Consider the following 26861-nt stretch of genomic DNA (forward strand, 5'->3'; position numbering starts at 1 on the left):
TTAAATCTCCCCCAATCATCACATTGGAATTTGTTTGTCCAAGTAATAAAGACACATCTACAATAAAAGCTGTATCTTCAACATTTGGAGCATAAACATCAAGCAGAGTCCAAGCCTCATTAAGAATTGTACAATTCAATTTTAATAATCTTCCTCCATTTTTCTCTTCATTCTGTAACTGAAATGGTAAATTCTTATGCACCAGAATTGCCACTCCTTTCGCCTTTGAATTAAATGAAGAATAGAAAACTTGTCCAACCCATTCACGTTTAAGTTTCAAATGTTCCTTATCTGTTAAATGAGTTTCCTGCAAAAAAGCCACATCAACTTTTAATTTTTTTAAGTAAGCAAGTACTTTCTTACGCTTAATAGGATTATTTTGAAACAGATCTTCACCATGTTCGGCTACCCCCGCATTTATCCACAGCGACCAGGGGTCTAGCTTCATGAATGAGGAACTGTGCCAGTACCTGACAGCAAGGGACATTGCGACTAGTCGCATGACTAGTTACAACCTGAGAGGTAATGGACAAGTGGAGCGTGAGAACGGGGTAATCTAGATGCAGTCCTCCTGGCCCTTAAGTCTATGAGGTGGTCCGTAGAGTATTGGCAGGACACCCTCCCCAAGGTGCTTCACGCCATTAGGTTATTTCTGTGCATGGCTACCAACAAACCCCTCACGAACGCTTGTTTTCATTCCCCAGGAAATCGGCAATGGGAACATCTCTCCCAGCATGGCTCGCATCCCCGGGACTGGTGCTCCTGCGTAGATACGTGCAGGCACACAAGGCCAAACCCCTGGTTGAGCAGGTGTTCCTCCTACATGCAAACCATAACTACGCCTACGTTAGGTTCAGCAGCGGCAGGGAGGACTCTGTCTCAACCAGGGATCTGGCATCAGCAGGAGCACTCACCACAGCACAACAGAATCCTTTATCCCAGGATCACGCTGGCCTGACGCGCTCCCCCGACTCCAGATAGCTATGGGACACTCAAGACCTCCCCGGGCACCCAGGACTTACTCCAACCATTGGGGACGAACCTGCCACCCCCACCCTTCCAATGTATCACACACACCTCAACCCTGGCCACCCCACCGTGCTGCACCACGCCAGCCTCTCCAGCCTCCACCACCAGCTCCCCGCTTACCTTTGCCAACCTGTGACCAGGTGCCAACCCTGCGACGGTGGCAGAGACTCCAACAGCCGCAGGACCATCTAAACTTGTAAATAATGTATATATGTTTTGGGGGTCTGGTAGATCATGGACTGCAACCTCCCCCCCCCACCCCCCACCCTGGGGGACAATTATAAAGAAGGGGGTGAATGTGGTGATACACCACTAACCTACTGCAGGGGGCAACCTGGGTACCAGCAGAAGAGCACTGGAGGACAAGGCATCACCTGGTTGGCTGTCAATCAGCCTCCGGTATATAAACTAGATCCGGCCCTTTGAAGCCAGTCTCAGAGCTTGCAACAGCATTCTTACAGCCAGCTCTGTGGAAGTTTATGTTGAATAAAGCCTGAAGAACAGACTTTATGTTTTGTGTGTTTGTTTCTGTTCGATAATGCACCACAGTGGGGTTATGGAATGGACAGCTGGAGGAGGTGGTTGAGCCAAGTACTACTGCAATATTTTAGGAAAAAATTGAACAGAACATGGATTGGATGGGTTTAGATGGATATGGATCAAATGCTGGCAGATGGACTAGTGTGGGTGGGACATTTGGTTGGTGAGGGCAATATAGGACAAAGGGCCTGCTTCCACGCTCTATTACTTTATGACTCTAAGCCATAAGCTCCTCAAGCAAAAAAAAATCAACACAATTCAAAGGCTTTCCTCTTTGAAAATCACTTTCCTATTTGTCTTTGAGTCATCAAGGAAATGAGGCCATCTTGCACCACTAGATTTTATTTTTATTTTGTTGAGAATCTTTAAAATTATGAAGACTTAAGGAAGAGCAGATTCAGGAAAGTGTTTTAATGTTTGGGTAGCCATTTGTGTCACCAACAACAAAAAAATAAAAGAATCAGAAGACCTGGAGAGAGGAGAAAATGTGGCATACTCTGAACCAGGTCTGGCACAGACATTTCAAGGGCTACAGATGTTGCAGTGCCATAACAACACCAGCTATCTGGTTTCAAATTTGTCTGTAAGGAGCTTGTACCACGTGGGTTTCCTCCACATTCAAAAGATGTACGGAGATTAATAGGTTAATTGGTCACATGTTGTTAAACAGGAAAGCCTGCAGATGTTGTGATTGTAGTGCAATACACAAAAACAGTGGAGAAACTCAGCAGGTTACACAACATCTATAGGAAGTAAAGGGTGACCAACCCTTCAGGCTTGAGCCGGAATTTCATCCATATTGCCGATATTATTCATATCAAAATCATGCTCTGTCCTTAACTTAATCACAAAATTCTGAAACCTAATTTTATCTTGTCATCTAAATCACTGGGAAGCTTCTGTGGTTCTTGGTTTTCTGTCGTGTGGCCAGGGAGTGCCTCTTCATAAACCTCTGACACCAACCATTTGACACCTTGAATGTGCCACTCACTCCATATTTGTGATCTTTCTGCAGTTTCCTAGCTTGAAGCTGGATATGGAAACAGGTGACAATGTAGCCATCCTTTCTCCGCCTTTCTACCCAGTCAACCAGTGCCCTCTCCAGATCTGGATACAGAGCCTGCTTTCCCCTATGAGTACCTTTGGTCATGGGCAACTTGGCTATCTCTGATTTCTGCTTCCTCTAAAGCCTGACGTTACTCTCAGCAACGTTGAATCTCAGGAGGCTGCACAGTTGTTATTGCTTTCTGCAAACTTGATCACTTTCAGCTTAAATGATGCATCATAAGCACTGAGTTTTCTCTTCGTTCCAGGAGAACACATCATGAATAGAAATTAGAACTACTGCAAGACACGCCTATCTAGAATAACTTTATTTTCCCGTTTAACGTCCATTTATATAAGCGAGTAATCGGTGTCTTTTTAAAAAAAAATCTTGGTTTCATGTGACCATGTACCACCAATGTAAACAAAATCACGTGGTAAATCAGTCAATGATTTACTGATAATTTTGTTGATAATCTTACTTATCGTTAAACCTGGCAGAATTTTTTTTTAATTATAACCTCGTGTATAATGCGAACCCCCCCCCCCCCTACTTTGAGCTCAAATTTCAGTTCAAAACATTTTTGCATTATACGTGAATATTTACGGTAGTCACATGTGTGTATTTGGATGGCACAGGCTCATGGGCCAGAAGAGCCTGTTACTGTGCTGTATCTCTAAATTTAATTAACAAAAAACTTTTTGGATAAGCTCATGAAGGAGAAAAATTGAGCATGGAATTGCAATGTTGTGACGGTTACAGAGGGTTGACTGACTCAAGGACAGGATTGGCTGATGAATGTACCTGGGTTTAGATGTTGAAAACGGGTAGGATGGGAGGTAAAAGCAAGGAGGAGAGGGGGAAGTAGCATTACTAATCCAGGATTTTGCAGCAGAAAGGGAAGACACTGTGGAGAGATTGTCTACTGAGTCAAAGTGGGTGGAAGTCAGAAGCAGGAAGGGAATGATCACTTTATTGGCTATAATCCCCCAAATAGCCCTTGAGACACTGAGTAGCAGATGAGCAGGCAGATATTGGAATGGTGCAGAAATTACAGGGTTGTTGTTATGGGAGACTTTTACTTCCCTAATATTGACTGGGACCTCCTTACTGCAAGAGGGATAGATAGGGCAGAATTTGTCAGTGGTGTCTTAAGAAGGATTCCTGACACAGTATTTGGACAAGCCGACTAGAGGAGAGACCATACTGGGTAATGAGCCTAGTGTATTGGGAAGGTTTGGTTCCGCCCCACCCATTAGTGCATACCTTGCTGTTGGCAACATGTAAATTACCTGCACTGCACTCTCCAGCCTGCCTGTACTTGGCCTTGGGCCATTGGCTGTTGTAATTAGATTAACCCTCCTATCACTGAGCTATTGGTTCCCTGTAAATGATCTGGGCTTGTCGCTCCAGTATTATAAAGGTGCCATGTGCTCTTTGTTCTCTCTCTTTGCCAGTTTGGGACAACCCTGCTTCACACTAGGCCAAGAAATGTGGAAGGGTGCTGGACAAACTGTTGGTAAGATGTGCACTGTTAAAAGGGTTGGGAGCGTTAGTGTCCGTTGTAGCATAGAACCGTGCCTGTCGGGGGGTGGTGGGTCATTGTAGTGATTTTTCCCTGATCATTGTGTGTGTGTGTGTGTGTGTGTGTGTGTGTGTGCTCTGCATCAGTGCCTTCTGCAAATAAAATCCTTCCCTACATCAAAACTGTGTTCAGAGTCCTTGTCTTTGAGACCTGCCAAACCTGTTTCCTCACTCACAATACCTGGTCAGATGTTGTGCATAGGTAAAGGTATAGGTATGGATAAGGATAGGTATCGATAAGGATAGGAGCAGACAAAATGGTAAAGTGTTTAATTGGGGAAGGGCTAATTATGATGGGATGAGGCAGGAACTGGGGAGAGTAAATTGGGAACAAATGTTCATGTGGAAAAGTACAGAAGTAATGTGGAGGATATTTAGGGACCAATTTTGTGGGGTTCTGGATAGGTTTGTCCCACTGAGACAGGGAAAAGATGGTAGAAGGAAACTGTGGTTGACAAAAGAGGTAAAGAGGTGAGACCACAAATTAAGAAGAAGAAGGAAGCCTACAGAAGGTTTAGGAAGCAAAAGACAGGAAGGGCTCATGAGAATTATATGGAAGCCAGGAAGGAACTTAAGAAAGGACATAGGAGAGAGATGGGGGGCACAAGAAGCCCTTGGCAAGTAGGATGAAGAGCAGAAGGATGATGAGAGTGAAGATAGGTCAGTTGAGGATAAAGGAGACAACATGTGCCTGGAAGCAGAGGAGGTAGGGGGAGTTTCTAACTGAATACTTTGCTTCAGTGTTCACCAGAGAGAGGGACCTAGGAAAAAGTGAGGTCAGCATAGAACAAGCTTATGTGCTGGAGCATGTTGAGGTTAAGAAAGAGGATGTGCAAGATCTTCTTAAAAAACATTCGGAATGATAATTCCCCAGGACCAAACGAGATATACCCCAGGTTACTGGAGTAAATGAGGGAAGAGATTGCTGGGGTATTGGCAATGATCTGTGTGTCCTCCCTTGTCACAGAGCTATACTGGAGAATTGGAGAATGGCAAATGTAGTCCACTTGCTAAAAAAAATTAAGGAAAATCCTGGGAATTATAGACTGTGATAGTACAGGATCCTATCACCAATGTATATATTTGTTTATATTTACATATAGCGATAGTGATTGGCTGAGAGCCATAGCCACGCCTACTGGCTGGTCATAAAGGGCTGCTCCTAACCAGACCCAGGTCAGTCTGGACTGGTCGACCTCGATGTACTACGCTCCAGTCTTTTGTTAACTAAAGCCTTGGTTTGAGTCAACAAGTCTTTGAGTCATTCGACGCGCTACAATTTTATTAACAAAAATTTCAATGGATGGAGTGAATGCTGTGATCAGAACGCCTCAGCATCGACCTGCAGTCAGCTACTGCCCAGAGTGATTTCAGGCACTGGGTGAGGTGCTTCGAGGCATACCTGCAGCAATCAGACCCCATCGTGTAGGAAGAGACAGATAAACTGCTAGTCCTGATGTCCATGGTGTCCACGAGGGTCTATGAAAACATTCAGGACGCGACCTCCTACATGGCTGCCATGAATGTGCTGAGGGGTCTCTACAAGTGGCCTGTGAATAAGGTCTATGCCAGGCACATGCTGGGGACCAGGAGGCAGCAGCCCCATGAGTCTTGCAGCGTTTACCTCCAGGCACTGAGGTTACTGGGTAGAGCTTGTGCATGCACCTACAAGACGGTGGCCGGGATCACCGACGACCTTATCCGAGACACTTATGTGGCTGGGGTCCAATCCAATGAAGTGAGGCAATGATTACTGGAGCATGAGGGAGACAGCCTGGTGGAGACTGTTCAAATTGCTGAAATGATGGAGCCTGCAGCCCTAAGCATGGACGCCAACACATAGGGCTGCCCCCCCCACACCATTACGATGTGAGTAGAATGCCTGCATTTAACCAAGCCTCCCCATGTTCCATTGATGGCCTCGCTGCTGCTGCCACGGTACTCGAATTGGCCCTGAAGTGCTATTTCTGTGGGAAGGAGAAGCACAGTCAATCCCTGTGCCCGGCAAGTAAGGCCTGATGCCAGAAGTGCAGAAAGAATGCCCACTTCGCCATCGTCTGCCAGTCCAAAATGGCCATCGCCAAGCAAAGTGCCTCGTGCGAGGCCCAACCGACTTCCCCAAATTCAAATTACTCATCCTCGGAACTCTCATCCAATGAGAGCGAGGAATCGATCGCGCAGTCACTAAAAGCCGGCAGTACAGCTTCAGGGATAGGAAATTTATTAAAAGAGGTGTGCAGACTGCTGGATGAGGGCATCATTGAGCCCAGCACAAGTCCCTGGAAGGTGCAGGTGGTAGTTATGAAGAACGGGAAGAAGCTGCGGATGGTGGTTAACTACAGCCAAACAGTCAACTGCTTCGCGCTCTTGGACGCTTACCCTCTTGCGTGAATCACAGATATGGTGAATCAAACCATGTGTTTTCCACCATCAACCTCTGATCAGCCTATCACCAGCTCCCGATCCGTCCGGAGGACTGCCCTTTCATGGCCTTCAAAGCTTGTGTTTATATGTCGTGGTTTTCCAATGGAAAATGGACCAGATGGTAGACCAGAATGGCCTAACAGCTACATTCCCATATCTGAACAATTTCACCATCTGTGGCCGCGACCCGCAAGACCACGATGCCAAACTTGAGAATTCTTCCAAACGGCGAAACAGCTGAATCTGACCTACAATTTCGAGAAGTGTTTCTCCGGACCACTCGCCTCACAATTCTAGGTTGTGTGATGGAAAACGGGGTGGTAAAGTCAGATCCCAACTGCATGCACCCTCTCATGGACCTTCCATCACCCCAAATCGAGAAGGCACTCAAACGTTGCTTGGGATTTTTTTTCCGATTACACCCAATGGGTCCCACAGTACGCTGACAACGCACGGACACTCATTAAGTCCACCTCCTTTCCCTTGTCAGCGGAAGCCAGAGCAATCTTCGACCACGTCAAGTCGGACATTACTGCGGCCACTCTGCACACCAGAGATGAATCCATACCCTTCCAGGTGGAGAGCGACGCATCTGACTTTGCACTGGCAGCCACTTTAAACCAGGCCGTTAGTCCTGTCACCATCTTTTCTAGGACCCTCCAGGGCCCAGAAAGCCGACACTCCTCTGTCGAGAAGGAGGTCCAGGTCATCATATGTCGTTGGAGACACTACCTCGCTGGCAGGTGCTTTACACTGCTGACCAACCAACGCCGGTCTCATTTATATTTAGCAGCAACCAGCGGGGTAAGATCAAAAACTACAAGATTGCCAGGTGGAGAATCAAACTCTTTACCTTCAACTACAAAATTCTGTACCGGCCTGACAAACTCAATTACCTACCCGACGCCCTTTCCCATGGGACATGTGCCAGTATACAACTGGACAGGCTGTAGAGACTCCATGAGGAACTCTGTCACCCGGGGGTCACCAGGTTCGGCCACTTTGTAAAGACCCACAACCTGCCCTATACGGTCAAGGAGATCCACTCCATGACCCGAGCCTGCCCAGTATGTGCTGAGTGCAAGCCCAACTTCATCCGGCCCGAGAAGACCCATGTCATTAAAGCCACCCGGCCCTTCGAACGTCTCAGTGTGGACCTCAAGGGGCCCCTACTGTCGACGAACCATAACACCTACATTTTCATGGTGATCAACGAGTATGCACGCTTCCTGTTCACTATACTCTGCCCGGACATGACTGCCTCCTCAGTCAATAACACACTGCACAGCATCTTCACCATTTTCGGGTACCCCAGTTACATCCACAGTAACTGTGGGTGGGGGTGGGTCCTCGTTTATGAGTGGTGGGCTGAGGCAGTATCTTCTGGAGCGCAGTATTGCTTTGAGCAGGACCATTAGCTACAACCTGCACTGTAACGGGCAGGTCGAAAGGGAGAATACCACTATCTGGAAAGCATTCACGGTTTCCATCCAGTCCAAAGGCCTCACCACCACTCACTGGCAGGATGTCCTCCCAAACACCCTACACTTCATCAGGACTCTGTTATGCATTGCCACTAATGCTACCCCGCACGAAAGTATGTTCTCATTCCCACGGAAGTTTGAAACAGGATTGACCACACAGGCTTGGTTGATGGTTCCTGAACCCATCCTGCTAAGACGTCATGTCCGCTACTCGAAAAACGACCCCCTAGTCGACTGGCTAATGCTGTTACATGCAACCCCGCACTATGCCTATATCAGGTACCTGGATGGGCGGGAGGACACGGTCTCGGTAAGGGATCTGACCCAAGCTGGGTCTGACTTTGTCACGTTCCAACCCCAAACTCCATCCAATCCTCCCTTAGGTTACATGCCGGGACAACAGGACCAGCAGCACCTTGCGGATGACAATGGCAGCAGATCGGACCAGCCCATGGGCAACAACGACTGGACTAGTCAAAACTGCGCCCACACCCAGGGACCCCACCGATGATACTCTGCCAGCTACTCTGATCCCGGCGCTGCGGCGATCATGTCAGACAATCAGGCCTCCCGACCATTACACAACCCGTGAACACTGCATGCTATAACCCCCCCGCACCATTTTTTCTTTTTTTACTCACCCCGGGGTCAGTTCCTGAAGAAGGGGTGAATGTGATAGTACAGGATACTATCACCAAAATATATATTTGTATATATTTACATATAGTAATAGAGATTGGCTGAAAGCCGTAGCCATGCCTACTGTCAGGTCTTAAAGGCCTGCTCCTAACCAGACCCAGGTCAGTCTGGACTGGTCGACTTCGATGTACTACGCTCCAGTCTTTTGTTAATTAAAGCCTTGGATTGAGTCAACCAGTGTTTGAGTCATTTGATGTGCTACATAGACCAGCAAGTCTTGCGTCAGTGGTGAGCTAACTATTGGAGAGAATTCTCAGGTTCAGGATCTATGAGCATTGTCTCCTTAGGAATAGTTAGCATGGATTTGTGAAGGACAGGAGTGCCTCTTGAGTCAAATTGAGTTTTTACATAAAACATAGAACTTTAGAACATAGTATAGGCTCTTTGGCTATTGATGTTGTACCAAACCTTGTATTCCTTAAAAAAAAACTAACACCCGCTATCCCGTAACCCTCTATTTTTCTTACATCCATGTGCCTGTCTAAGATTCTCTTAAATGCACCTAATGTTTCAGCTTCAAACATCATCCCTGGCAAGGGATTCCAAACACCCACAACTCTCTGTGCATATAAAAAAAACTTACCTTTGATGTCTCCCCTAAACTTTCCTCCCTTCACTTTGTACATATGTCCAAAGGTGTTTGCTATTCCTGCCCTGGGAAATAAGTGCTGGCTGTCCATCCTATGTCTGCCTCTCATAATCTTGTAGACCTCTATTAATTCTCCTTTCATCATCCTTCTACACTCCAAAGAGAAAAGTCCCAACTTTGCTAACCTTGCCTCATAAAACTTATTTTCAAATCCAGGCAAAATCCTCATCAACTTCATTCACTTTGCAGCCAACTTCCACCTCGATCCTAAACTCACCTGGTCCATCTCCGACAACACTCTCCCCTTTCTGGATCTCTCTGTATCTATCTTGGGAGACAAGCTTTCACTGACATCTATTACGAACCCACCACCTCCCACAACTATCTCAACTACACTTCCTCACACCGCGTCCCATGCAAGGATTCTATTTCCTTCTTTCAATTTCTCTGTCTCCGCCACATCTGTTCCCAAGAAGAGGTCTTCCAGTCCAGATCTTCTGAAATGTCTGCCTTCCTTCACAAATGTCAAATCAGCCCTCACCCACATCTCCTCCATTTCCCACTCATCTGCCCTGGCCCTATCTGCCCCCAGACGCAACAAGCACAGGATTTCCCTTGTCCTCACCTACCACCCCACCAGCCTCCACATCCAACACATTATCATCCGGAATTTCTGGCACTTACAACAGGATCCCATGACCAGACACATCTTCCCCATTTCTCCCCTCTCTGCCTTCTGTAGGGAATGCTCCCTCCATGACTCCCTCATGCATTCATCCCTCCTCACCAATCGCATTCCCCCCACCCCCAGAATCTTCCCCTGCGGCTGCAGGAGGGTTCACACTTGCACCCATATCTCCTCCCTCACCACATTCCGGACTCCAAACAGGCACTTCAAGTGAAGCAACTACATCAGGTGCTCCCTTTGAGGCCTCTACATTGCTGGTTTGGAGTTCACTTTGCTGAGGATCTTCACTCTGTCTGAAACAGTGTCAGAGTCCTCCCAGTGGCTAAACATTTCAGTTCTGAGTCACGCTCCCATGCTCTTATGTCTGTCCATGACCTCATGTACTATCTCACCAAGACCACCTGTAAATTGGAGGAACAACACCTCCACCTGGATAGCATTAACATCAACCTTTCTGGTTTCTGCTAACCTGCTCTCCTTTTCCCCTCCCTTCTTTCCCCCTGTCAATGCTCCATTCCCTTCTCTCTCTATTCACCTAGCCATCTATCCTCCCTTTACTTGCTGGTGGGCCTTCCCTCCCTTCTCCACCTATCACCTGCCTATACAACCATGCCTCCCCCCTTACCTTTTTATTCAGAAGCCTACTGACATTTTTCCATACCTCGATGAAGGGCTCAAGCCCAAAATGCAGGTTATATAATTTTATCGTTGCTATATAAAGGACACTGTTTGACCTGCTAAGTTTCTCCAGCATTGTGTTTTACTGCAACCACGATGTATGCAAATTTTCATGTTTTAATCCTGATAAATCTCCTCTACACCCTTTCCATAGCCTCTACGTCCTATAATGAGGTGACCAGAACTGAACACAATACTCTAAGTGTGGTCTCACCAGTGATTTGTAGATTTGCAACATGACCTCTCAATTCTTGAACTCAACCCCCCACCCCTATTAATGAAGCACAGCATCCAATTGATCTTCTTAACTATCCTATCAACCTGCATCATGACCTGGAGGGATGAATGGATTTGGACCCCAAGGTCCCTCTGTTCATCCACACTCCAACCATTAACCCTGTACCGACTGTTAACTGACCATTAAACCAGTATTCAGCCTTCTGATTTGTTCTTCCAAAATGCATCACCTCACTCTTATCCGGGTTGAATGCCACTTTTCTGCCAAACTCTGCATCCTATCTATATCCTTTTGTAACCTATGACAACCTTCAGTACCATCCACAACTCCTCCAACCTTTGTATCGCCTGCAAACTTATTGACTCATCCTTCTACCTCTTCATCTAGGTCATTTATAAAGATCACAAAGAGCAGGGGTCCCAGAACATATCCTTGTGGAACTCCAGGCAAAATACTTTCCTTCCACTACTACTCTCTGCTTTCTACATGCAAGCTATCTTTTTTTTAATCCACACAGCCAAAGTTCCATGGGTCCCATACCCCATACCTCATGACTTTCTGAACAAGACTCTCAAGGGGGACCTTGTCAAATGCCTTACTAAAATCCATATACACCACATCTACCACCCTACCCTCATCAATTTCCTTTGTTACCTCAAAAAACTCAATTAAGCTCGTGAGGCACAACCTTCCCTTCACAAAGCCAAGCTGACTATTCTTGAGTGGACTGTATTTCTCCAAATACTCATAGATCCTATTCTTGAAAATTCTCTCCAATAGTTTGCAGACCACTGATGTAAGATTCATTGTCTATCATTCCCAGGATTCTCCCCATTTCCCTTTTTAAACAAGAGGACTGCATTTACCATTCTCCAATCCTCTGGCACTTCCCAGAGCCAAAGAGGACTCAAAGATCATAGCCTCAGCTCCAGCTATCTCTTCCCTCACTTTCCTCAGCAACTTGGGGTATATTGCGTCCAACCAATGTTTTTAAGAAAATCCCTTAATTTCAACATTATCTAGCACACAAGTCTGTTCTGTTCTGACCTTACCCTGATCCCAGTCTTTTCTCTTCTGAACACTGCAGCAAAGTATTAATTTAGGACCTCCCCAACCTCCTCTGCCTCAAGGCTCATGTTACCTTATTTATCCTTTAGTGGCCCCACTTTCATTTTCATCATCCTTCTGTTCTTCATGTATGCATAGAATGCCTTGGGGTTCTCTTTAATCCTACATGCCAAGGCCTTCTCATGCCCCCTTTGAGCTCTCCTAAGTCCTTTCTTAAGCTCTTTCCTGGCTTACATTCTTCTCATGAGCCCTTCCTGGTTCCTGTAACTAATATAAGCTTCCTTCTTCTTCTTGACTAACTGCCTCACCTACTTTGTCAACCATGGTTCCCTTTCCCTACATCTTTTCCCTGTCCCAGCAGAACAAACCTATTATGAACCTAGCACATAATCCCTAAACATCCTCCATATTAGTTCTGTACGTTCTCCCTTGAAGATCTGTTTCCAATGTACTCTTGCTAGTTCCTGCCTCATCCCATTGTGATTAGCCCTTCCCCAATTAAGCCCTTCCCCATTTTGTCTGCTTTTATCCTTATCCATGGTTATGCTAAAGCTCAGGAAGTTGTGGTCACTCTCACCAAAATGGTCTCCCACCGAGAGGTCCACCACCTGACCAGGTTCATTACCCAGAATTAGATCCAGTACAGCCTCTCCTCTCATTGTTTGGTCCACATACTGTTACCTTCAGGAATCCTTCTTGAACATGCCTGACAAATTCACCCCCGTCTATCTCTCTTGCAGTCAGGAGGTGCCAGTCAGTATTAGGGAAGTTGAAGTCTCTCATTACAACAACCCTCTATTTCCTGCACCATTCCAAAATCTGCCTGCTTATTTACTCCTCAGTGTCTTGAGGGCTATTTGGGGGCCTATATCTGACTTCTATCCACTCTATCTCAGCAGACACTCGCTCATCAGCATCCTCCCTTTCTTTAGCCGTGCTGCTACTCCCCTTTCCCCTCCTCTCTTACCTCCCATCCTATTCCTTTTAAAACTCATAAATCACATACCTGCATCACCCAATCCTGCCCTTCCTCCATCCAAGTCTCTGAAATAGCCACAAATCGAAGTTCCACATACTGATCCATGCTCTGTTACTCTAATACACTCACAGCTCTCCCGAGTCCCACAATTCTGCTCTTCCACTGACGGCCCCAAAATTGCAATTGCCTGAGTCCCTGCCCCGTTCCTTTCATTAAACACACAAAAGCTGGTTCCCGACACTCACAGCTCTCCCGAGTCTGAAGCTCCTCCTCTACCAGCAACAGTCCCATTTTGAGGAAGTAACAAAAGAAATTGAATATAGATGTGGTGAACATAGATTTAGTAATTAGAAGGATGAGTCAGTAAGTTTGCAGATAACACGAAGGTTGGAGGTATTGTTGATAGTATAGAAAGTTACTATATGTTACAACAGGATATAGACAGGACGAAGAGTTGGGTGGAGAGGTGGCAGATGGAATTCAATCCAGATAAGTGTGAAGTGATGCATATTTGAAAGTCTAACTTGAAGGTGGAGCATATGGTTAATGGCAGGATTCTTAAGAGTGAAAGAACAGAGGGACCTTGGCATCTAAATACATAGATCTCACATTTACAAAGTGGCCACCCAAATTGATAGGAAGTTAAGAAGGTTTATGGTATGCTGTTTTTCATTAGTAGGGGGATTGAGCTCAAGAGTTGACAGGTAATGTTGCAGCTCTATAAAACTCTGGTTAGACCACACTTTTGGAATATTGTGTTCAGTCTGGTCACCTCATTACAAGAAGGATGTGGAAGCTTTAGAGAGGGTGCAAAGGAGATTTACCAGGATGTTTCCTGGATTGGAGAGTATGTCTGATAAGGCAAAGTTAACAGAGATATGGATTTTCTCTTTGGAGTGAAAAAGGATGGTCTATAAGTTTATGAGAGGCATCATGGGCCGAACAGTGGCAAATTAACAATTAGGCTGAGTAGACTGAAGCCTAGGCACCTGGCGGGTATGGGGGCCCTAGGCTTCAGCCTACTTAGTAAAAGGTAGCCTGGTTTCGGTTTATTGTTTCACACTTACTACGGGGGTGAAGCCAGTGACTGTGGGCCAGAGTCAGTGTCACGTCATTGCTGGAATGATGTGCGCAGTGGTTTCTGGGAGCTGGCGGCGGCGGCAGGAAGATTTGTGGTGTGTGTGAGGAAGGGGCTCCAAAGTACTGGTGTCCAGCCTGTCACCTGAGGAGGTAAGTGAACAATGGGAGGGGTCTGCAGCCAGCAGTATCTTAGTGTTTAAGAATGTGTGTGTAGAGTCACCGGGTTGTGAGCAGCGAATGCATTTTCTATTGGGGGAACGTGAATAGTGGGAAGGGTAGGAGTTGGAGCAGCTGGGGTTCTGTTTGGTGATCAGGCACTGACAGACCACCAGGTGGCTGCTGTGGCCAATGGATCTGTGACTTGCATTCACTGTCTCCAGATGTTTCTGCAAGAATGGAGCATTTATTTTTAAATGATGATATTTGCAGTTGTGTAGCTAATGATGACCAGCTGCATAGATTTTCCAATAGACTTGGCTGCAATGTTTTCAAGATTGGTAATACAGTACAGGGAAATCAACATTTAACAAGTTATATTCCTTCCCACCCCCAACCCCCCAACATCCATCAAATCTAAACATTCCTAAATGAGAGGCCAGTAGCAAGTGGCACTCGGGTGGCCAAGCCCTTGCTGGGGAGCAAGGGTTGGCAGGGATGGCCTAGGCTGCGGCAGGAAGCGGGGGGTGGCCCAGGTCGCGGCATTGAGTGAGGAGTGGCAGGTAGCCTGTGGTGGGGAGCGGGAGGTGCCATGGGTAGCCTGGGCCCTAGCTAATGCCAAGTGTGTGTCAAATTATCAAGCAAGGGGTAGATGGTTGTTTGCAGTTTTCAATGTTCTATCGAAGGAAGGATTTTAATGTCATGGAGAGTATGCAACATGGATTCACTCAGATCATGCCAAAGTTGTAAACCACAATTGTTGTGGGAAAAGATTAAATGTTTCCATGAGGAAAGAGAACAGAGATTTTATGTAACCTTTTAGATAGGGTTATAGAGTCAACATCCCTCTCTGCAACTGGATTCTGCACTTAATTGGAAACTCAAGTCCCATCACATTGAGCACTGGCGCACCTCAGGGCTCTGTGTTCAGCTCATTACTGTTCATGCTGATAACTCATGATTGAACTGCCGGGTTCAGCTCAAACAGAAACGTCAAGTTTGCAGATAATACAATAGTAGTTGGCCTCATGGGCAACAATAATGAGTCAGCTTATGGAGAGAAGGATGGGAGGCTTGTCAAATGGTGTGAGAACAACATCGTGAGTCTCAACATGGATAGGACAAAGAAGATGATTGTGGACTTCAGGAGGATGAAGGTCAACCAATCTCCATTATATATCAATGGCTCTATTGTAGAGAGTGTGGAGAGCACAAAGTCCCTTGGTGTCCATATAACAGACAATCTATCCCAGACACAAAACAACTTCTTATTAGACAGCGCCTACACTTCCTAAGGAGGTTGAGGAGGGCAAAGCTGCTGGCCTCAATCTTGATGTGATTTTACAAGAGCACAATTGAGATTGTCCTGTCTGCCTACATCATTGTGTGGCACGATAGCTGCCAAAGCATTGGATTAGAAGCCAATATAGAGGATGATGAAAATGCCTTAGATACATCTGTGCAGAAAGGATTTGTCAGCCAGTAAAGCCCTAGCCTCAAACTTGTCAACTATAGAAACTCTCACTGTCCTTAAGGTAGACAAACATTAAAAAGTACTTGGGAATTACTTAAAAATATAAAAAAACTACAATTTTCACTTAAATAAAAAGTAAAAATTACTCACAAACATTAAGTCAATAAAATGCATTTTAACTGACTAAAAATGAAAGTTCTGCTTTGCAGTTACTTCCCATTGCTGTCAAAGAAGTTGCTGTTTATGAGCTGGGTTTAATCTAATGCGAGTTCAGTGGTGGATTTACAATGCACAACAATGTTGGAGAAACTCTGCAGATCACACTGTATACATAGGAACTTAAATATAACCAATGATTCAGACCTGATCCCTTCACCATCTCTCAGCCTGAGAACTGGGAAGTCTGCAGGAGTTCTCAATATCCACATGACCCTACCTCTTTTAGTTTCAAGACAGCCATGGAAAAAAGATAGGACTTGTGGTGATATGTAATTACACCACTTGGCCACCAGGGGTCGTCCCGGTGACCTTATATATAAAGCAGTCCAGAGCTACAGTCTAGCCTTCCAGGTTTGTCTTGCAGAGAGACAAGACCTCTTAGTGTACATATTAGTTTATTAAAGCTGTCTTATACTCGCACTGCTGTTGTGGTTATTGTCAGTACAGGACTGGTCTCCAAATTGCAGTCCTAAAATGAGGCTGAGATTTGAACTGTCTGGTTTGTTTGAAGACTGGTAGGTACACAATGTGCTCCCTTGCACAATGTCTCTCTCCGTTCTGTCAATCCCTTTCACACTGACTGTGCACCACCCAACAGTTGCAGATCCTTTCTCTGTGAAAACTGGACCAATTGAAAAGCTCATCATTAATACCATTAAGGGTGGTAAATGTGCACAAAAGCGAGGGTTTAAAATTAAATCTGCAGACATCTGATTTATGCAGCTGGTGAGGTATGATTCAGTATGACAATGTCAGCCTTTTCTTGTTCTTTTCATTTTGGCTGAGTTTGGTTAGCAGCTATTGGACTCCATCTGACCTCAAAAGATGCAATACCTATTTAAATAACAGCTTTCACAACCGAATGTCCAAGACCATTTTACAGCTGGTGAAATATATTCAATCTTATAGAAAATGTTGGGCCTATTAGTGCACTGAAAATTCCCACAAATACTAATTTAACGAAGAGTGTACTATGATTTTTGTATTTTTGACTCCTTCGAGATGTAATAAACTGAGGGCAAGATTCCCCCATCTCCACCCACCTTATTTGTAAAAATGCACAGCACTCTTTTAAAAAATAGGGTAGTATGTCCATTGGAAAGAGCGGAGATAGGCCCACTCAATCTCTCATCTTTGTTCCAATAAAACCATGGCTGATCCAACCCTACCCTCAGCAGCACTTTCTGGCTCTCTTCCCACATCTATTGATTCCCTTGTCATTTTAATGTCTACAACCCTCCATCTTGCCCCCCCACCCCCCCCCCCACAGCTCTGAGGAGAGAATTCCAAAGATTCATAGCCCTCTAATTGAAGAGATTCCTCCTTCTGAAACAAGTGACCCTTACCCTGAAACTTGGCTCCAAGTTCTGAATATCCTCACAAGGGGAGACATCCTCTCAACATATGCCCTATAAGTTCAAAAAGTTCACCGCTTTACCTTCATCCTTCTGTGAGAAGTGCCTTCACGTTCACAAAATATGCTCGAGACAAAAGTTGAGAACAAAGAACATTTATTTACATTTACAACATTGCAAGGTTGGGTACTCTCCCCCTACCTCGGGAAAGTACACCGAGGGCGGGAAGCTTCTTTGTTTTTATACATTTTTCAATTCACCTCCCCTTACATTTTTCTTACATTTATCCTTCTTGGATTGGTTTGGCACTTTTCCCTATTCGCCTGACTCTTGACTGACACCGACTTTCTCCTATCCCGTACTCACACCTCCTTTCCCCACCCCCTATTAAACAAGCCCTTTGTGTGTACGTGCATATTTCTATATCTGCTTAAATTCCTCTGTTATCTTGTCTACTTTTTCATGCGCCATTTTACACAAAGAACATTTTAGCTATTTGCTTGCTTTTTCTACCTTCTATAATTGTTTCTAAGTTCCATTAAAATAGTAACTTTTTCTAAACTCCTACAATAATCAAAAAGTAACTGTTTCTAAACTCCTACAATTCACCCCTTAAAAAGAGCTACGCTTTCAAACCTGTCTAAATAATAGAGGTATCTATCTCCCATAGTTTCAGAAGGTTCTCTGCTGCTTCAGCATAATTCTGTTGTTGCAGAACCATAATGGGGCTGATTTGTTGGACTGCTCGTTTAACAAAACACAGGAGGCAAGGAAGAATACAAGGGATTAGAATTAAGACAAGAAGTATAAAGGCAACAAAGACAAGTGCTGACCAGGAACCACTAAACCATTTAGAAAACCATGAGTCAATGGCGGGGTGCCATGTCTGCACCGGAACATGAGAGAGTTTCCGTATACCTGAAGAGATGTCTTTAACAGCTTGTCCATTATCATCAATTTTAAGGCAATAATTAGAACGATTCAGCTTGCCACACACACCACCTTCTGCAGCCAATAAATAGTCCAAGGCCAGGCGGTTTTGATAAACTGTTGCTCGTATCTGTTGCTGTTCCTCTGCGAATAAATCTAAAGCAGTAGCTGTCTGGTTAATAATTATTTCTAGGACAGCCTGCAAACGGATTAAACGATTGAGCATGTAGATTGGAGTTCGGTACCCCCATGAACCATCCTGTGCCCACATAGCTGGTCCATAGTATGAAATTATGCGTTCAGGGGGCCAGTCATCCCCAACTGAACAGCATTGTATGGGGGAATGTAGTCGAGTGGAAATATGTTTATCAGAATCTGGAGGAAGAAGATGGAAATGTGGTTGTATCATTCCAATACAACAAGTTCCACTCCAGTCGGGTTCAAGGTATGTATAAGCCATATTACCACAAATCCAATATAACCCGTCGGGTGCATAGCCGGAAGGACTAGAATTTTCCCAGAAGGATTTCAGCGCAGGAATTGCCTGATAAGGGTTGAAACCAGTGCAATTCCAAAACCCAATGTCGGCAAGGTCAGATGTGTCATTAATGGGAACCAGGGTACACAGGGAACATCTGATCGATTAGAAAGGGACAGGAATCTGGTAGACGGGGCAGGAACCCAATTTCCACTAGTGATATTTTTCCAGAGCCGGCAAGCCAAATCGCCTTTTGGGTACCTGCCATGTTCTTTTACCAAGCACTCAAAGCCTTGTGGATGATTTTCCAACTTCCAAAACTCACGGGATCGACCAGAAGCGCTAGTAAAAATATTGGAGGCAAGGAGTGTACGATCATCTAATGGCTCACCTCTCCATGGCCAAGTTCCATCCCGGGTTGGTCCGCTACAAATCCAATAGTTGCGAACACCAAGCTCTTGGACTGTAAGTTGATGCAAATCGACCCATAGGTTATCCCCGAGCCTACGTTTGTTGGCTTGTTTTCTTGCCCTTTCGTATGAATCTTTTGGATCCCCTTGTGGCAGAGCAGGCGTATCTTGAGGCCTCTCTGTTGTATTCTGGCGCTCCACTTTAGAGAGATCCTGACCAAGGTACCATGATGATCTGACAAGGGGTTCCCCCTGTTTTCCCAATTGAGCTAAGCATATTGGCCCAATAGGTGGGCAAGATGGAGACCTACTCCGTTTAGAGCCCTCCCCTGTACTCTGGTGGACAGTATAAATTTTATTCTCGTTCCCACACCAGGAACATTCAGGGAACAAACAGTTCAGACTTTCCTGTTGAATTAAGCATCCTGCCTGTGTACCTGACCACTCCTCAAAATACTTAACTTTCCAAACTTCCCCTTTATCTTTTCCTAGTGCGGCCCCTTCTCCAATAGGACTTCACACAACCAAACTGAGAACAGGGAGGTATGGCAGATTTTTTACATTCCTTCTCCCCCTTTTTCTTAATACAGTGAGTAAGATTTGGTGATGTAACATTAATCAAGAAACATCTCGTTACAATAACACAAAATAAAAGATACATATTCATCATTTTCTTAGATTCTTCTTCCACAAAGTCAATTTAAGTCCATCGTATGTCGTTCAGATTGCCATTCTGAGCCTTTGGAGTCCTTGCAATTTTCAGGGGGAGGACAAAAACGTTTTACTCATTGTACATGTGTCCAACCTCTCTCTCGGGTCCGAACAGCAGTGTCTGTAACTAAAAGGACACAATAAGGACCATCCCAGGTTGGCGTCAGCTTAACATCTTTCCAACACTTTATCAATATCCAGTCACTGGGTTGAATGGTATGTATGGGGAATTCTAAAGGTGGTGTCTGTGCTAGAATTCCCCTCCTTCTCAAATCAGCCAATGTGGTGGATTAAGTACTTGGATATAAGTACTTGGATATAAATTGATCATTTGCCTCCGGTATTGGGAGGTCTGCATGTGAACCCAAATAAGTGAGGCCAAACAGCATTTCATATGGGGAGACGGCAATATCCCGGCGGGGAGCAGTACGAATACGGATCAAAGCCAAAGGTAAGCATTTAAGCCAGGGGAGACCTGTCTCAGCACACAGGTGGGTAAGTTGAAGTTTAAGCGTTTGGTTCATACGCTCAACTCATCCTGAACTCTGAGGGTGCCATGGGGTATGCAATTGCCAATCTACACCCAAATATCTACAGACCTCCTGCAACACACGGGACGTAAAATGGGATCCTCTATCCGAATCAATAGTCTCGATAATGCCATATCGCGGGATTATCTGTTCTAGAATTAATCGAACCACTGTTCCGGCTCGGTCATTTGAAGTAGGAAAGGCTTCAACCCAACGGGTAAAATGATCAATCATTACTAACAGGTACTTATAACTACCGGACCTGGGTAATTCGGTGAAATCAACCTGCATGTGCTGAAAAGGGCACACAGTCAGGTCCCGACCTCCACTCATGGACTTACGCATAGAGGCTTTATTAACTCGTTGACATAGGGGGCACCCCTGAACACTTTGCTTAGCGAGGGTATAAATACCAAAGCAATAGTATCGGCTACTAAAGGCATCAACCAATGCCTGCATTCCCCAGTGCGATTGCTGATGGAGTCCGGTTATAACCTGTCTTGCTACGGCCTGATTTAATACTTGTAACCCGTCTGTTGTCCACCACAATCCATCTCGGGTTTTATACATCCCCTGTGTCTCCATCTGTCTCTGCTCTGTCTCGGTAAAAACAGGATTTTTCTGTAACTCCTGGGGTACAGGTAACAACACATGCATTTGTATAGTCTCTCCCATAGAGGCTTCCTTTGTGACCTCATCTGCCTGTCTATTACCTCAGGCTTCGGGGCTTTCCCCTATTTGGTGTCCCCGCACATGGACCACAGCAACCTCCGTAGGCAGCATTAAAGCATCCAAGCATTTAATTATTAAATTTTCATGAACCAATTTTTGGCCTTTTCCTGTAATCAGCCCCCGTTCCTTCCAAATTTTTCCAAAGGTATGTACAACCCCATAAGCATATTTAGAATCTGTGTAAATTGTTCCCACTTTTCCTTGTAGTCCCTGGAGGGCTCGATGCAGCGCATATAACTCGCATGTCTGAGCCCACCATGGACCGGGGAGGCAACCAGCTTCGATCACGGAACCGTTTTTGCCATCCACTATGCCATATCCACTGAAACGGGTTCCTTCTATACAATGAGAAGAACCATCTATAAACCATCTTTCTCCCTCACATAGAGGCTCATCTCCTAGATCGCTCCGGATCTTAGTCTGCAAATCTATTATTTCCAAACATTCGTGTTCTAACTGGTCAGAAGTTGTCTCACTTGACGGAGATACCAAGAATGCTGCTGGATTCTGGTTCCGATTAGTAACCAGTGTCAAGTCATCTCGGTGCATCAAAATTGCCTCATATTTTAGAATTCTCGAATCAGTCAACCACCTCCCCGCACGCTGTAACAGAATAGTTTGGACGGTGTGCAGGGTATGGACAGTCATGGGTGCGCCAAAGGTAATCTTTCGACCCTCTTCTACCAGGACAGCGGTGGCAGCAATAGCCTGGACACACTCTGGCCATCCGCGGCAAACTGGGTCCAATACTTTGGACAAAAACGCCACTGGTTGCCGGAGCCCCATTCGCTCCTGGGTCAATACACCCATAGCTGCCCCAACCTTTGCATTAGTAAATAAGTCAAATGGTTTATTCAAATCAGGTAATGCCAACACTGGAGCCTTGGCGAGACAACTCTTTATCCTCTTAAATCCCTCCATTTCTTCTTCTATCCAGACAACAAGAGAATTATCTAGGCCAGCTAACTTATCATACAAATATTTTACCAAACTAGAATAATTTTCTATCCAAATTTGGCAATATCCCACCAGACCAAGGAACTTCCTGAGCTCTCGGGCATCCTTGGGAGGTGGGACCTACAAAATGCCACGTATTCTCTCCGGGCTTATTCGCCGACACTCCTGACTAATTAGATGGCCCAGGTATTTTACCTCTGGCTGCACAAATTGCAATTTTGCCTCACTTACTCTCAACCCCTTTTCTCCCAGAAAGTTTAACATATCCACCGTATATTGTTTAACAGACTCTTGTCCTTCCCCCGTAATCAATAAGTCATCCACATATTGTATAAGCTGACAATCCAATCTTTTTGGAGCTTCTTCCAACACTTGTTCTAATACCTGGCCAAACAGATTAGGGGACTCTGTGAAGCCTTGCGGAAGAACTGTCCAGCGATACTGGTTCTTTCGTCCAGTATACGGGTTCTCCCATTCAAAGGCAAACATGTCCCTATTGCCCTCATCCAGAGGGCAAGCCCAAAAGGCGTCTTTCAGGTCTATCACACTAAACCATTTATTAATTGGATCTATTTTTCCCATAATAGTACATGGATTAGGTACAACGGGGTATCGGGCCAAAATTACCTTGTTTAACTCTCATAGGTCTCGTACCAGCCGATAAGTACCATCTGGTTTTCGTACTGGCAGTATTGGGGTGTTAAAGGGGGACATACAGGGTTCAAGCAAAGCATCCAGTCGTAGTTGATCGATTACGGGTTGCAATCCCTTCCTTCCATCCATAGAAATCGGGTACTGTTTACAACTAACTGTCTGATTGGGATCCTTTAACGTGATCCGAAGTGGGGTAACATCCAACCCCCCTCTATTTCCCTTCTTCGCCCACACTTTGGGGTCAATCAACTCATGATCTTCTTGTGCCAATGTATAGAACTGGACTCCGATCCCCTTCCCCTGGGGCCGAGTCCCAATGCCTAACGAATCCTGCAAATCTCGACCCAATAGGCAAACTCCCGCCTGAGGAACTAGTAGAATGTCTCCCCTTATCACCTTTCTCCCCATTTGTATCCTAAGGCCCCTTAATTCAGGAACCTCAAAGTTAGATCCCCCGACCCCTGAAATAATCAGCCTCCCGTTAAAAACTGTTCCCTAGGGTTTGGTTAAAATACTAGAACGAGCAGCTCCTGAGTCTACCATAAAAATCATATCTCCTTCGTGGGGTACTATGCTTAAGTTTACCAATGGTTCTCCATGCTGCCCCAAGGCATTCTTTACGAGAGAACCCTGACTCCCCTAATCTTCCTCCTCCATCAGGACATAGGATCGTGTGTCCCTGGCCCTCTTGAAGTGTCCCTTTCTTTTACAATAGTAATAAACCTTGGGCCCTGTCTGCCATCCTTTGTTGGGACCACCTCTTGGAACCCCCGCTCGTGGTCGGGGACCCTGGGGTTCATCCCATCCTTCAAATCCTGGCCCTCCTCTTTCTCTCATTCCCATTCATCCACCCAGACCATTGGTCCGGCATCTTTGACTTCCCTGCTGTCTATTTTTCGACTTCCTTTACTGCCTGCATTAATATCTTCGCCTTTCCTTTCTGCTTATCCTCACTCTTTTGGACATATGCCCTTTGGGCTATTTGTAGGAGCTGGGCTAATCCCTGTTCATGCCAATTTTCAGTCTTTTGAAGTTTCTTTCATATATCTGGGGCTGAGTTTGTAACAAATCCTGTCAAAACTAATTGTTCCCCAACTGGTGACTTTATATCCAATCCTCCATATTGTTGTATTGCTGCCTGCAGTCTAGTCAAAAAGGCTGAGGGGGTTTCCTCTGGGCCCTGGGAAACCTCGAATGCTTTCTTAAAATTCTGTCCTTTTGGTACTGACTCCCTCACTCCCTTTATTAGGTTCACCCTGTATTCTTCCATCCGGGTGCGACCATCTACTGTCCCCTTATCCCAGTGTAGATTGACCAGAGGGAATTTGTCCTCTCCAGCAACTGCTCCTGGACCTCCCTGGTGTTCCCGATCCCACACCCTAATTCCAGCTTGTCGAATCATTCCTCTCTCATCTAAAGAAAATAAAGCTTTGAATATAGACATTAACTCATCCCAGGTGTAAATGTTAGGTCCCAGAAACTGATCTAATTGGTCCGCACAGGCTTGAGGATCTTCAGTTAAAGACTTCATTTCCCGTTTAAAATTTCTCACTTCTGTGCTAGTCAAGAGGACATTTACAAAGCCTATTCCACCCCCTGGACCTCCCAAGGGTACCTCGCGAAGGGGAAACATTTGCACCTGAGAAGGATCCAGTCCCCAGGCTCCTGATGGAACTGGATCTTCCTTATGATGTCTGGGACGCAAAGCAAATTCCCCAGCCTTCTCTTCATGAAGTTTTTCACACTGCTCTTCTAATAATCCCATATAGTCTGGGTTATATACCTGGGGGGTAAGAGGCGGCGGAGGACCCTTAGCTTGTAACTTAGTCCTTATCGTGTTTTCTTGTTCATTTTCATTAATGAGTCCCGGAGGGGTTGGAGTGGCAGACATAGGAAGGGGAGGATAAAGTGGGCGGGGAGGAGAGGGCAAGGGAAGAGCCGGCTCAGGATATGGTGGAGGTAATGCCTGCAATGGGTCCCAATTTTCAGGAAGAGGAGCCAAAGGCTCCTGTTCCTTAGATTTCGCCGGATCCCTTGTATTCATCACCATCTGGTCAAATTCTACAAACAACCAGCAGGCAGCATAATCTCTACTTTCGGAGTCCTCGGGTCTATGCTCATAAAGCCAGGTATTCAACGCCTGGCATACCCAATCCTCAACCGAACCGTACTTTGGCCAAAATACTGAATACCCCTTAATTGGATTCTCAGGCCATTCATGGCAACAGTACTGGATCATTTTCTTTTTATCTTTCCCGCGGGTCTTTCCTGCACCCCAATTCATCAATTGCCTCCCCAATGGGCTTCCCAGGGGAATTCTATCGATCGGTCCTATTCCCAGACCTCTTTTTGCTCCCTCCCCCACCCATGGTGGTTAAAGTTGCCTCCCCAATGGGCTTCCCGGGGGAATTCTATCAATCGGTCCTATTCTCAGACCTTTCTTTTTGCTCCCTCCCCCACCCATGGTGGATAAATCAGTCTTACCCGACTGTCGAGCCTTCCCAGCACGTCACTCGCACTGCTTTCCCGTCCTTTGTTCTCAACGTCTCTTCTCGGATATCACTCATTACGTCCACTGGCCGGACACTCGATGACCAGGAGTCCGGCTAAATCAGCCGGGGTGCACCAACCCCCTTTCAGACAAGCACCAGTCAGTGGAAGGAGTGTGATCCCGGACGATCCCCCAAGTTGTGAGAAGTGCCTTCATGTTCACAAAATATGCTCGAGACAAAAGTTGAGAACAAAGAACATTTATTTACATTTACAACATTGCAAGGTTGGGTACTCTCCCCCTACCTCGGGAAAGTACACCGAGGGCGGGAAGCTTCTTTGTTTTTATACATTTTTCAATTCACCTCCCCTTACATTTTTCTTACATTTATCCTTCTTGGATTGGTTTGGCACTTTTCCCTATTCGCCTGACTCTTGACTGACTCTGACTTTCTCCTATCCCGTACTCATACCTCCTTTCCACACCCCCTATTAAACAAGCCCTTTGTGTGTACATGCATATTTCTATATCTGCTGAAATTCCTCTGTTATCTTGTCTCTACTTTTTCATGCGCCATTTTACACAAAGAACATTTTAGCTATTTCCTTGCTTTTTCTACCTTCTATAATTGTTTCTCAGTTCCATTAAAATAGTAACTGTTTCTAAACTCCTACAATAATCAAAAAGTAACTGTTTCTAAACTCCTACACTTCTGAAGTACCATGAGTATGGCCCAACCTGCTTGATATACAAATGTTCTGGAGAAATTCAAAAGGTCAAGTCAACTCAGCTGACCTGCAGAGTTTCTCCAGGACATTTGTGTATTGAGCATGATCCCAGCATCTACCAGCTTTCTTGTTTAATCCAATCTACTCAACCTTCCTTCATACTTTAACCCCTTCATGTCAGAAATCAATCAAGTGATTGGTTGATTCCTGACATCAAAGTGCACCTCCCAGAGACACTGGAACCATTTCAATTTGCCTGCAAATGGAACCGTACCACTGATAATGCTATAGCCTTGTCCTTCAACTTCATCCTGTCCCACCTGGAGAATGACGCCTCATATGCCAGAATTCTGTTCAATTACTTCAGTTTAGCATTTAATACATCGTTCCCCAGTAGGTCGTGGAGACTCGCTTGGACTCCACACCCCTCTCTGTAACTGGAATCTGGACTTTCTAATGGAAAAACCACAGTCAGTCCAGGTTGGCAGCAGAACGTCGAACACCAACACTCTGAGCAGTGGCTTACCTCAGGGCTGTGTGCTTAGCCTGCTCTTGTTCACACTACTGACCCACAACTGCAATGCCAGAACCAACTGTCACAGAATCATCAAATTAGCGATGACACAACAATAGTTGGCCTCATCAGTTACAACAATATACAACAGAGAAGTGATGGAAAATCCAATGGAATGGTGCAAGAATAACAGTCTGATTCTCAACGTGGACAAGACAAAGGAGATGATTGTGGACTTCAGTAGGACCAGGGATGACCACCATCCACTAAACATTAATAATTCATTAGTGGAGAGTATAGAGAGCACCAAGTTCCTCAGAGTCCACTTATTAGTCAAGGCTACCAGCTACCATCCTTTCAACATTCTACAGAAGCTCTATTGAAAGTATCTTGGCTG

At 45.4% G+C, this 26861-nt stretch overlaps 2 protein-coding genes across 5 annotated transcripts in view; one reads left to right on the top strand and one right to left on the bottom strand.

The window, feature by feature from the left end:
- Positions 1–26861, top strand: part of kiaa1614 (KIAA1614 ortholog) — a 170323-nt gene that overhangs the window by 79307 nt on the left and 64155 nt on the right. The window lies entirely within an intron of this gene.
- LOC138763446 (uncharacterized) lies at positions 138–26403 on the bottom strand. Of its 3 annotated transcripts, XR_011357568.1 has the most exons (4): positions 25216–26403; positions 17413–19985; positions 1150–1217; positions 138–307 (listed from the first exon to the last, which is right to left on the bottom strand). XR_011357568.1 is itself a non-coding variant. In XM_069937607.1 (2 exons), the coding sequence occupies exon 1, from the start codon at positions 25013–25015 to the stop codon at positions 23771–23773; it is 1245 nt and encodes a 414-aa protein (XP_069793708.1). In that variant the 5' UTR covers positions 25016–25207; the 3' UTR covers positions 17469–19979; positions 20884–23770. The 3 variants fall into 3 exon arrangements, 2 of the variants coding, with proteins under 2 accessions (XP_069793708.1, XP_069793707.1); XM_069937607.1 differs by lacking the exons at positions 138–307; positions 1150–1217; positions 25216–26403 and adding an exon at positions 20884–25207 and having other exon boundaries at positions 17469–19979; XM_069937606.1 differs by lacking the exons at positions 138–307; positions 1150–1217; positions 25216–26403 and adding an exon at positions 20884–25207 and having other exon boundaries at positions 17469–19985.

The sequence above is a fragment of the Narcine bancroftii genome, chromosome 5 (genome assembly GCF_036971445.1).
Source record: "Narcine bancroftii isolate sNarBan1 chromosome 5, sNarBan1.hap1, whole genome shotgun sequence".
NCBI classification, from domain to species: Eukaryota; Metazoa; Chordata; class Chondrichthyes; order Torpediniformes; family Narcinidae; genus Narcine; species Narcine bancroftii.